The sequence below is a fragment of the Eschrichtius robustus genome, chromosome 3 (assembly GCF_028021215.1).
Source record: "Eschrichtius robustus isolate mEscRob2 chromosome 3, mEscRob2.pri, whole genome shotgun sequence".
Lineage (NCBI taxonomy): Eukaryota > Metazoa > Chordata > Mammalia > Artiodactyla > Eschrichtiidae > Eschrichtius > Eschrichtius robustus.
Genome location: NC_090826.1, coordinates 90,960,281 through 90,973,631, shown reverse-complemented (window position 1 = coordinate 90,973,631; position 13,351 = coordinate 90,960,281). Strand labels below are relative to the sequence as shown.

The 13,351-nt window shown below is 31.2% G+C and overlaps 1 protein-coding gene across 2 annotated transcripts in view; it reads left to right on the top strand.

Annotated features, from left to right (window-relative positions):
- The window catches only part of COL11A1 (collagen type XI alpha 1 chain), a 208,656-nt gene that overhangs the window by 182,356 nt on the left and 12,949 nt on the right, over positions 1-13,351 (top strand). For both annotated transcript variants that reach the window (XM_068540413.1, XM_068540414.1), the window contains exons 55-58: positions 5,676-5,729; positions 5,866-5,973; positions 6,448-6,501; positions 13,008-13,061. In XM_068540413.1, coding sequence (XP_068396514.1) covers positions 5,676-5,729; positions 5,866-5,973; positions 6,448-6,501; positions 13,008-13,061 — 270 coding nt within the window. The remainder of the gene's footprint in view (positions 1-5,675; positions 5,730-5,865; positions 5,974-6,447; positions 6,502-13,007; positions 13,062-13,351) is intronic.

Genomic DNA, 13,351 nt, shown 5'->3' with positions numbered 1-13,351 from the left:
TTCTGAGTTATATAAATTGAGATGAAAGTTTATTAGCAATAAATTCATAGTAACTTCATAATTAATTGCATTTTTGAAGTATAGAATACTGTGATTCTGTTGAGATGGATACCAATTTGTATTATTTATTTATTTGGTGTAAGGTGATGTAAAATCATGTAGCGTAAACTGTAAAGGAATTTCCTATGAGAACTATTGCCAAAAAAACAGAGCATTAAATTCATGATGACTGCATATAATTTTAATAAAATGGATTTGCCAGGCAACAGGGATTTAGAACTAGTTTGAGAGATAATAATGTGATTAAAATGAGTTCGAAGGAAGTACTTGGGAACTGTATTGTATGTCGGTGAGGTCACTTTGTTTATGCACTGGGGGAACACAAAGCTCCTGAGCCTAAAGGGATATGGTGCAGAGTGAATTTTGTGAATTGTAGCTGATGAGGAGAATTCTGTCTTCACCAACCTTTGCATTCAGCCAACAGGCAGCAATGTCTTTGATGCAGGAATCAATTTAATATCACCCTTGTGGAAACAGCAAAAAACATTCCTATACAATAATTATAATATCTGATCTACACACTTACGACTTAACTGAATACAGAATTGCCTTACCATTTATTTCCCTTTAGTTCATCTAGAAAGCATAATTTTAAGTAAGCTTTGTATGTATTTTGTGGAAATTAACATTTCTCTTATCCTTTGTTTTGCTACATTGGAACAACAGAAAAGGACCAATAACAATTTTTCTATAGCATCTCGTAGCAGAAGTAGCAATGAATAGAAATGTATTGAAAAGTATTATCACTTTTTTCCTTGAGTGACTCTTACATATAAATGATAATAAACCATCCCAATAGAATATTGGTCAGAATGTTGCGAGTGGCAGTGATACTGAGAAACAACATTCTAACAGTTATTGAACAAGTAGGGAAATTAAGTTGACATTTGTAGTACATGTACATTCTGTCATGCATTTTAATACTTGAGAATAAATGTATATTTCCTTGAGGCACTAGAAGATTGTACAGTTTATATCAGTAAGCCATGGAATTTTAATACTCAGGTTATCATAGTGGTTTGAAACCAAGAACTAGTTCAAAGCCCTTTTACTGAAAAAAAATCTAGAGATGACTAAAAATATTTAAACCTAACCTGAAAATGCATATATTAAATGGAATTTTAAGGAGTCCTATCTCATTTGCCAAAAGAAAATTTACAATAAAAAATTAAAACAATAACTGATATTATTAATTAATCGAAATACAAAGGAAGCTTTAACCTACTATATATGCCCATATATACCATATATGTATTCTTTCCATCCCTATGCCTTTATGCATGAATGTGGATGGTCAGATTAGAAGGAAACATCCCTCTCATATCTACCCACACTAAGATTAAGATCAGATATTAGGTTCTTAGGAAAGCTTTACCTACTGCCTAACTAGATCAGTGTACCTATTTTGTACACCTACTTCATCTTTGTGTGTTTTACAATGTACTGTATTTGTTAATTTTGTCGTCTGTCTTCATAACTAAACTTTGTGAACTCCTTAGGGTTTCACTTTTTTGTTTTTGGTTTTTTTATTCTCCAAGCACAGCACATTTCTGACATATAAGGAAGACAACTATTTGCAACATGTATGGAAGAATGGGCAAATTGTAGAATAATATTATAAAATGTGAATAGTGGAGAGAGGATTATACTGTGTATTTTATATAAAGTATATTTCTCATAGCAAGGAAAATCTCATGTAACGGTGATTACTGGTGGAAAATTAACCAAAGCTTATTTTATTTTCATGTTTTACAAGGCATTTTCCAATCAGAACACTCATTACTTCGTGATAATACAGGAAGTAATTCACTATATTAAGTCCTTGCCTCTCTGCTTATGCAGATACATGAGAAAGAAATGACTAAAACAAGAATTTGTCCATAGGCATTGTTTAGTTTTTTTTAAAGGGAACTTCCTATTCTCTTTAAAAAAAGTGTGTTATCTGTTTTCATCCTAGTTTTTCTTAAAAAAATCTGTGCCATCTGGAAAAAATATAAGGAATAAATGAAAATGGGAAAAATGAGATAAAGAACAGAGTAAAACCATTTAATGTGGATTTCCAATGATAAACATCAGGCATTCATTCAAAGAGGAAAGAAATCCTTTTGGGATGAAGAAATGTTTTATTGAATCACAATTTTGTGGCCATGTTGTAGTTTACTTGTGTTTAATTCTCTAGGCTTTTCAAACTCAGATTTTCTTTTCTACCTTGCAGTAAAAGCAATACTTTTGTTACATTTTAGACAGTTGATGACTTGCTTTTCCTAAAGCTAGATATTTATAAATCTTCTATATTATAAAGTTCATATGTGTAATTGCAATCTTGAAGTTAATACCCCATACCTTTATGTCATTAGTTTACGGAAAAATCTTCATAGAATAAAGAAAAGCCCATTATTCAGTTGAATCTCATAATTTCTATTCCCCAAATTATAGTCATTATGGCTGTTTTACCCAATTTGAATAGGAATACTTTAACCATCACACCAAAAATGTATTTTTTATACATTACAAAATAATCACCACAATAAGTATAGTTACCATCTGCACACCAAAATGACTCAACTCTTTAACACTAAGAAATATTTGAAGCTTATGCTTCTCTACAGAAATCCTCTTGCATAAATAGTATGAAATTCAAAAATACACTTAAGTTTTAATGCCTGTATTATTGTTAACAAATTGTTGCTGCCTCAAGAGACTGCTTACAGGATTTATGTATGCACTTCTTATCTTTGGGTCGAGGCGCAATGAATGCCTAATAATATATGAAGTTATAGTGATGATATTGAGAAGATAATTACTAATGATATATTCATTGACTCTCTCAGAGATAAATGAGTTCACAGAACTCTGAGTTTGATGAAGTGCCTGATACCCATTTTAAATGTGGATTTAAAAGACCATATGAAAGACTAACGTGTATCCACCATTAGAATATTAATATAGCATCTGAAAGAGAGAAAGTCATCCTGCCTCACCTTATTTTCACCAATTAACACTGTTTCTGCTACTCTCCCCAAATTCCAACCTCAATCTCAGTTGATGATTTTGAGCACAATTCATAACAAAAATTGAAGTAAACAAACGGAAAACAAGAGAGTCTGGGGAAAAATGAAATACAATTTCCTAGAGATCATTAAGTTTCTTTTTTAAACTTTCTATCCTTATGTCTGAACTTGTGTAGAAATTTTCAGCACAGTTAAGATTCAGATTGAATCTTAATGTTTGTTAAGTAATAATAACAATCAATTAAGTAGTGGAATGAAATAAATATTTTATAATACAATTATAAATTTTTTATGTCTTAGAATGAATTTATTATGAGTATATATATTGTGTAGCCCACCACAGTAAGAGGCCAAAAGCACTCTTATTGTATTGGACTATCAAACCAAGTGCCCTGCTTGTGTTGATTTGAGACGCCATAAGTGAAAATACCAATGACCTAGTATAATGAGTAGGAACAAAATTTAGACACCGTGGGAATTATAACATATTTCTAGCTTGAAAAATAGTTGTTTTCTTTGATACCTTGAATATTATATGTTATGTAATGTAACTGATTCCTTTCCACATGTTTATTACAAAGATTAGAAATGTCAAGTTTTATATTTCACAAATGGCTAAGAGAATGTAAGAAGGAAATTTGATTTCAAGACCTGACTATATATTACAGGATCGTTTAGCTGACTTTCAATTTTCTAGTTAAAACAAGTAGTTTCATACATGGAGTTCATATTTTTCAGGTGTTATAAACAGGATGTATGGAAAAAAGTAAGTTGTTGACATGGTGTCTCTAAATGTATTTTGAAAGTCAGTTTTGTTTGACCTGACTCTTAGGTTGCCAACATGGTGAAAAGTATTAGTAAAATAATATAATTTATATAGAATAACAATATCTAATAATTTTAGTAATAATAATAAAATAACTAATATTTGTAGTGTTCTTTATGTCTCAGGTACTTTTATACACCATTTACATTTACCAACTCATTGAATTCTCATGATGATGCTGGGAGATAGCTACTGTTATAATCCACATTTTGCAGAGAAGTAAACTGAATCACTCACAGGGTGTGTAACTTGCCAAAGATCACAAAGCTTGTTGATGGCAGAGCCAGGATTTGAATCCAGGAAGTCTGAATCCTGGCTTTAGGCTCTTAAGCTTCAGATTCCATTCCTGTATTTGATACTGCTCTACTGGAAGTTCACAAAATATTTTTTCATATGTTACATCATTTAAATTTAACAACAATTCTATAGCAAGAGAAATCGTATTAATAACATTTTATGGATGAAAGAACTGAAGTTCAAAAATACTAATAATTGATTAATTATTTATTAATCATTAATTATTTATTTAGCTAAATTAATCATTATTATTTAGCTAAATTAATCATTAATTATTTAGCTAAATTATTTATTTAGCTAAATTAATCATTATTTATTTAGCTAAAACTAAAGAGAAATAGGGAGACAGATACCTCACAAAGATAGGGGAAAAAAAAAAATATATATATATATATATACACAAGAAGCAGTATTATGAAAAGCTTTAAATATATATAAATTATATATAATTTACATATAATAATTAGCATTTTTCCATAACAATCCATGCAGATATACAAAAGTTATGCAAATACCAGAATATCTTCTTAAGTTTTTGAATGACATATGGAGTATGAAGATTTTTTTCCTGCTTTTTCTCTAATACTAGGTTTTAAAAAGTCATACTATTTTTTATGCCACTTAATTATGTGAATTACATAGTTCCAGAGAATGAAAATATAATATCTGTTGACCAACAAGATTTTAAATTTTGTACTTTTCCAGTTTGAACATGATCTTATGAAAATGTACAATGTATGGATCCTCTAAGGTTAAGTAAGGAGCCAATCTTAAAAACACATATAAGATGGAAGTGAAATCTGAAACCTTCAATTACTTCCTAATTATACAACAAAATAAATGATATCTGAGTATTTAACACACTAAGGGTGACTAAGTCATCAGCATTTCTTTAAAATTTTTATCTTTGGTTCCTTACATTGATATGATGTGATTATCTGTATTCTACTCAATCTGTCCTTCATTTGTTTTTAATATTCTAACTTGGGCTTCCCTGGTGGCGCAGTGGTTGAGAATCTGCCTGCTAATGCAGGGGACGCGGGTTCGAGCCCTGGTCTGGGAAGATCCCACATGCTGCGGAGCGGCTAGGCCCGTGAGCCGCAACTACTGAGCCTGCGCGTCTGGAGCCTGTGCTCCGCAACAAGAGAGGCCACGATAGTGAGAGGCCCGCGCATCGCGATGAAGAGTGGCCCCCGCTTGCCGCAACTAGAGAAAGCCCTAGCACAGAAACGAAGACCCAACATAGCAATCAATCAATCAATTAATCAATCAGTAAATAAATCTTTAAAAAAAAAAATTCTAACTAAAATTTGTAAATAAAAAGGGTTTTGAGTTTTCTCAGTGTTTTAAACTAAATTGCTATAGAAAGTCACAATTTATTAGACTCTTTAGCAAATTAAACTGGGGTATTTGTAAATAAGTCTTCAGTTGCATTACTTTTATATGGTATATATATTTTAAATGCAATTTTATGTTTATAGGGTCCTCCTGGAGCTGCAGGTGCAGAGGGAAGACAAGGTGAAAAAGGTGCTAAGGTAAAATATACATTACAGGTATTATGTTTGAAAAACTCACGTGTACGCTGGACAACATCTATTTCAGTACTTTTAATAAAATAATAAAATGTCTTTTTTCATTATTAATGCATTCACATATTTTATTTTCTAACAGGGAGAAGCAGGAGCTGAAGGTCCTCCAGGAAAAACTGGCCCAGTTGGTCCTCAGGGACCTGCCGGAAAGCCTGGTCCAGAGGGTCTTCGGGGCATCCCTGGCCCTGTGGTGAGCATCTGTGCTGAAAGATGTCATTTTGAAAATAATGTCTTATTTCTAAGAAAAATTATGAATGAAAATATTTATGTCAGCATTATTTTATAAATTGTGTGCAGTAAATATTATGTAATAAAGTCAGAGACCCTTAGAATATTTAAGTATGTCATTTATTTAATAAGTTCATGGTGAAATTCTAACTTCTAAAGGTAGAATAGAAAACTAAACCCTGAGATCTCAAAGGCGTATAATTTTTATACACGCATCCATCCATCTGTGCGTGTGTATGTATGTGCATGTAGACACATACACAGAAAGTAAAAAGACTCAAAAATTGCTTATGATATTTGTAGATGTCTTCCACGTGCTGGAATTCATAGGTGATGTTTGCTTTCTTTCTTTTTCGTATTACCAAAATTAAAATAAAGAAAAAAATATGTCTGCTTTTGTTAATTAAAAAAATCAATCATGTTTCTTCTTCCACAGGGAGAACAAGGTCTCCCTGGAGCTGCAGGCCAAGATGGGCCACCTGGTCCTATGGTGAGTAGCACCTTTTTCTGTTGTTTAGAATTCCAGAAATGAAATTATTTATAAGCTAGAATTCCTGAAATTTTGTCATATAAATTGGTTTATATTCTGTACAGTATTCAAGGAAATGTATTACTCAGACCTAAAAAGAGAAAAGTAATCCTAACTGATAAGTTATTTGGAAAATATGCCCTTGATCAGAAGATCTTTCCTTTCTTATGTCCAATGGATGAAAAAAAATTTCCATTCTGAATAAAATGCCACTAATGGCCCAGACAGTTCTTTTCCAAATGTGGACAGTTCCCCCAAATGCATGCAATTACACTTTGTTTCCTGGCACTTCATTTAAAAGAATAACATTGGCACAGGCATACAGTGATTCTTTCACCAAATAAATTGTTCTCTTCATGAGTCATATGGGCTGAAAGATAAAGCATTTACCCCCATGAGTGAAGAGAGGTATAATTGTTACAACACCAAAGCCTGGTTACTCTCATAAACTGTGTATGCAAACAACACACTTGAGCAATGCAATAAAGCATTTAGTTGACCAGCATATGGTTCATAGATAGAGTTTATTATAGGAGCCAAGGCTATTCTTGCTACAAAATTTGGGCAGAAAGTGAGAATCCAAGGCTTGCCTTTAAAATTATTGCTTACTAGGTAACAGATTCTATTTCATGGTGGAGATATTTGAACTTCTTTTTCCAAATAGTAATATGTAAAGGGATTAATTAAAACAGGAAGCAATACATATAGCACTATTCAAGTGTAATATATATCAGTTTAAATAGTCAGATTTGTCCATACAGAAATTTAAATTTTACAAAACTGCCTCTTTTCATGAGTATATCAACTACCTCAGAGGTATGTATGTGCTCAGAAGCCATCGAAACTAGGATTTGCAATCTTAATTATTCAGGAGAACTTGGCCATTTCTGTTAGGAAAAATGTCACAAAAATTTCCTCTAACATTCCAGATATTTCATAAGTGTTACAGAGATTATTTTTTTAACTTGCACTGAAAAGTTAAAGATCACTTAGTTTAATAAATGGTTAAAAGTTATCAAATTTTGAGGAGATTATCAAATCTGCACATTACCCCATTGACATTAGAACAGGGACTTGACAAAAGTAGGATCATCGGTTCCATGTCTGCATCACTATTTAGGGAATATTCTTCTTAGATATGTTAAATTCCTAACTGCACAAAGTCATAGCCTAGGAAAAAAAAAAATACTTCACCTTAATATCACCCTAAAATTTGCCAAAGATTTTTTTTTCTTGTTATTTCAGATTTTTCCAATAAGTATTCTGACCTTTCTCCAGATGAAATAAAAAGCATCAAGCTGGAGACTTCCTTCAGCTAATATTAAAAATAAAACCATCAGACATACCACCTGATTCTGGCTTGCAAATGTTTATATTTCTGAATCTTAGGTAAACGTGGGTTTACAGAGCAAGGAGCTAAATAAACAACTCACATCCTTTTCCGCAGTGAAAAGAAAAGCATCAGAATTGAGCAACATGGGTGCCATTTCTGTCTCTGGCTGCTTGTTTTATCAGAGAGTACTTAGAATGCAAATCTATTGTAGCTTTTCCATACCATCGAATAGTTTGATTGTGCTGTCTAATTTTAATGAAAATGCTACTTGGTCTACAGGAGATAAGGATTGGTGGAGAAATCATCTTCAGGATGCATTTTATGGCAATTTAATGAACTTTTCAGCTCAGCTAAGAAATACTGGTACTTATTTTAGTAGGCAATTTTGTATTAGGGTGAGAAGTAGCATATCATGATTACTGGTTAAGGTCATCACCTCTCAACCCAAGAGCCCTGGTTTCAAAAATGAGCACTACCACCTGCTTGCTGAATAAGTTTTAAGTAAGTTATTCAATTTTTTTTAAGCCTTAGGTTTCTCATCTGTAAAATGAGAATTTGAATAGCATAGATCTTATGGGATATTATGAAGTTAAAATGAATTAAATGGGGATATTAATATCTTTTACCCCACGGGGTTCTTATGTTAATTAGATGAGCTATTTCTAAAAAACAAAACAAACAAACAAAAAAACAACTTAGACCATTTTCTATATAAGTAACGGTTTAACAACTTTATATTAACCTTTGGATTAGAAATTCTTTGGGCTAGAGTGAAACAAACACCGGTTAAAACTCTTAAGATGATATTTGGTGTCTGACCACTCTATATGATCAGCTCTACTAGAGTTTAGATATGGTACAATATTTACTTTTTACTTCAATATTTCTCATGGCAAAAATTAAACTTCTACATATGCATGAATTTTATATACAGATAAATATTCAGAATCATCATATGGAACTGAGAATAAAACAGTATGTATGAAATCTAAAAGAAAGCTAAGGACAATGATGAGATTGTATAAAGAATTTTATTTGAGGATTTTTAAAGTTGAACTGCTGGGGTGTTTTTTTCTTAGGAAATAGCAAAAAGCAGATGGGAATAAAATTGAGTGTTTTAAAGAGAACAGTAATGGTTGCTACATTCTCTCCTCTGCTGCATAGTCAAAATAAGCATGATTTAATCATTTTAAATTAATTTTTGTTTTATTTTTTGAAGGCACAAATAGCATCTATTTTAGTTTTAAGCTTTCATTTTGTTTTGTTTCATAATCTTTCATTTTAAGAACCTATTTGTTCCAATGTAGCTGAAAAATTGTTCAGTATTTATCTTCAGACAAGTTTACCTTACTATTATCATACATTAATTCTTTTCACATACTGATAAGTAAAATATCTGATAACATTATTTGTTAAACCATAAGTGTGCGAATAAATGGGAGGATGGGTTACTGAATTATATTTCGATTTTTTAAATGCTACATTTAACTTATCTGTAAACAGGTTTGAGATGTGTAGCATTCCATAATGATTAAGCAGGTTTAAACTAGAAAGCATTTGTCTTTCACCAAATTAAATGTTATTTTACAATACTACATTCTAAATAAACAGTAGGATCTGCATTTCCTTTAAACTTCAACACATTAGAATTTTGAGACGCATTTCAAAGCAAATATTCTGTACAGCATAATACAGCAGGGGAACATATTTGATTGTGTATTCTAGACACTTGAGATTGTATCATCCCTGTTTTCCTTTTCACTTTATTACTTATGAATTATGTATTTCCCTAGGGTTTTTCAGTTTACAATATCCTAAGAGGAAATAGAAAATATGTATACCTGAAATAATATTTTTATATGCAGAGTTGATATTTTTGATATGGTCCAGGTTCAGAGGGTTATTTATAACTGCTATCAACATCATAGCTTTACCAATTTCTATTTCTAACTGATGAAAATGATAATAAACTGATTTCACTTGGCTAATGCCTCCTTAGATATAGTTCACAATTTCATAAGATTATTAGCTTAGAGGAATTAACACTATTTTCCTTTAACTCCTTCCTGAATAATATGTATAGAAATGATTTTAAATGCATTACAAACACAAAAAATGTCTAGTATGTTTCCCATTACCCCGGAGCAATAACAATCTGCAGTATTTCTTCCTTTTTGCCATTTTAGCTTTTACTATTAGAATGTGATGAGAAAGCTGATTGATAACTATCTGTGGCATATCAGAAACAAATAACAATCATTTACATTACACTTCACTATATGCAGTACTTTTGTAAGCCTGGTTTTTCTTTCATTATCACGATTCTCTGACACAGTTATTATTAGAACACTTTTATAAATAAAGCTCTGAGATAAAAAGGAACAGACCTAAGATTACCCAGCTAATGAGTGGTAGACCTGAGACGCTGAATGAAGCAGTGTTTGGAATATTGATGCCCAGCAAACGACATTCCTATTAGTTCTCCCACTTAACAGCAAAATTTCTGTAAAGTGTATCGCATACCAGAAAGAGTTTGTATGTAAAATAAGAAGTAAAGAAAGAAAAAAAATCTGGCCTTTTTAATAGTTTTGTGTTTTCAATCTAAAGAATGTATTTACTTTTAACTGACATATGTCAATTTTAACCAATATTTTTAAATGGTTTCTGCTACTGATACAGGTATATGATTCTTTCATGCAATTACATATTTATTAGAACAATTTTTTCATGCTTTTTTATGCCCCCTTGTTCTAACATATAGAACGTTTGGCATCTATCCTGATGGTCACATGACCTCAAGGAATGATTTTATTATTTCTATTACTCATTTATATTATTCCTTTAAAATTGTGCTATCAGGCAACATTATTTTCCTAACCAATAATTCACCAAACCTTTCTGATGAGATGAGAAAAAAGTAGATGCAAAATATACTTACTTAATTTTAAAATTATTAAACTAGTAATACTAAATAGGTAATGTTTTTATTTTAAAATAAATGACATCCTTTATGCTGTTCTGATTTTCATATTGATTTAACAGATTTGGGACTTAATGCCACAGAGCCATGTTTCTCAGACCTTAATGAGTAACAAACCTGTGAAACAGATTTCTGGTCTCTAACTCTAGAATTTCAGATTCAGTTAGTCTGGATGATGCCTGTGAATTTGCTTTGCCAATATGTTCACAAATGATGCTAAGTCTGCTGGTCTGAGGGTCACACTTTGAGATCATCCACTCTGATATAGTGTTAGCAAATGAGATGAAAGTCCAGTGTTAAAACCTAGCCTTAGAATATTCCTGAAAGTAAATTTGGTAATTTCTTTGTAGTCTCCTTTTTGTCTACAAGAAATTTAACAAAGTGACATGATTGTTTATATTTATACAAAAGAGAATCTAAACTGAATTGATATAAAGTTACATCTGAGGATTAATCATTTTCTTCTTACTAGAATATTATTAGGCACATTTACATTTAAATTGCACGTAATTTCTACAAAAATAATTTATCTATTGTCAATAGAATGATGTAGGGAAATTGTTCACTTTTATATCAATACTTATAGAATTTCAAATTCATTCATGAATTAAAACAAATATAAATATTTCTGATAACAGTCCAAAATACTATTGATACACAGGACTAACTTATACTAACATTATTCTTACCTTCCTCTGATAATTAAGGACTTCAGTTTGAGGAGTAGACTTGAGAAACTAAGGAATGGAAAGCACTCATCTACGCAATCTCACAGTAGCCCCTTGAGACAGGAATTATAATCCTTGGTTTACAGATGAGAGAACTGAAGTTCTCTTTGGTTAGCTAATTTAAATTGCTGAAAGAGAAGCTGGCTTCTACCCCAAGTCTATTGTATTCTGAACCCATACTTTTTAAATTGCATCATGCTTCTTGGATTAGATCCATGGCTTTTAATATATTAAATTCACAAAAATGATGGACTGAGACTCAATGTGCTCTTTCACACTGAAGACTCAAAAGTGTCTAGGTAGAGGGGAAAAAATTAATTGTGGTAGCCTTGCGGAACATACTATAGTAAAGACCAATTATATAGCTTGGTAAAAATTAAAACAATTTGATTACTAAGTGCCATGTTAAAATCATTATTAAAATTATAATTCAAATAGTTCAATTCAGTCTATGTAATTCAAACTCATAGAGAAAACTCATATTTTGTCTTTGTTTCTTGATGCGGTACTTGTTGTAAGCAGTAGTGACTCATGTGGTGGTGTTATCTGGGCCCTGGTTTCATCAGTCACATACTTACAAACCAACTGTCAGTTACATTTTTTCTGACAGAATCTGTTGCCTGCATAGCAACTTGTTGTAATTTCAGAATAAGGATCTTATTTTGTGTTGCCTTCAATTTGGAGTACACTAGTTTTTATATTTAAAAGTCTGTTTAAAAGTCATCATTATGAATATTTTCATGAGTAGGGACCAAGACTAAGAGTTAGTTGCTAAAATCTTGCCATAATTTTCATTAAAATATAATTCAGCCTAAATGGATAAAGGCCTTATCCTTGGATTATAAAAAGGGTTAAATAATTAAAATACAGGTCCGATAATATGAGAAAAGTAAATTATCTTATCATTACATTTACAAATCATTTAATTAAGAGATTCAATTCGGAAATTACAGCTAAAAATAGTATCTTGGGAGTTTATTTAGGAAAAACGATTAACAATGGTCAGTTGACTGTCAAAAGTTTATTGAGGTTTTTTGTTTAAATTTTACTGGAAATATTGTAACCGTTGAATGTGAGTTTAACAGAGAAATATTCGATTAAATTAATGTATAACTTGGAAACTTCTTCTTCTAAAATAGTGTAATTAAAAATGCATCTTTTCTTTCAACTGAAAAACCATATAAATCATACCCTATTTCTAACTTCATATTTATTTAATCAAACTTATCAATATTATGTTCTATTATTATGGTTAACTGTCAAACTGTGGAGTTATAGACACATAAAATTATTTAGAATCCTGAAAAATAAACAGTGGTCATTATTAGTTATTTTGAACACTATCATATTATCAAAACCAACTTGCCCAGTGGATAGTAATATGATTCTCTAATTTGTAACTACTCTATGTATGTTTATTATTTAGGGACCTCCTGGCTTACCTGGTCTCAAAGGTGACCCTGGCTCCAAGGGTGAGAAGGTGAGAGTAAAAGAATGTGTTATTACAATGTTGATTTTTTAATAGCAGAGACAATAATGTTGCAGACTAATATCACTCAAAAGGAAATTTCAAGGAATACCTTTGTCATCCTAACCAAGGAAAAAGTTATCAGTCCTTAGCTTCCAAGATGAATTCAGAAAAGAGAAAATATACAAAGTAATAGGGAAAAATGTACCAGAATTCAGTGTTAAAATTCTCAATGTTCCTTTGTAGGAACCATATGGAGAAAGCATATGGTTACACTAAAATAACTATTCAGAAAATAAATA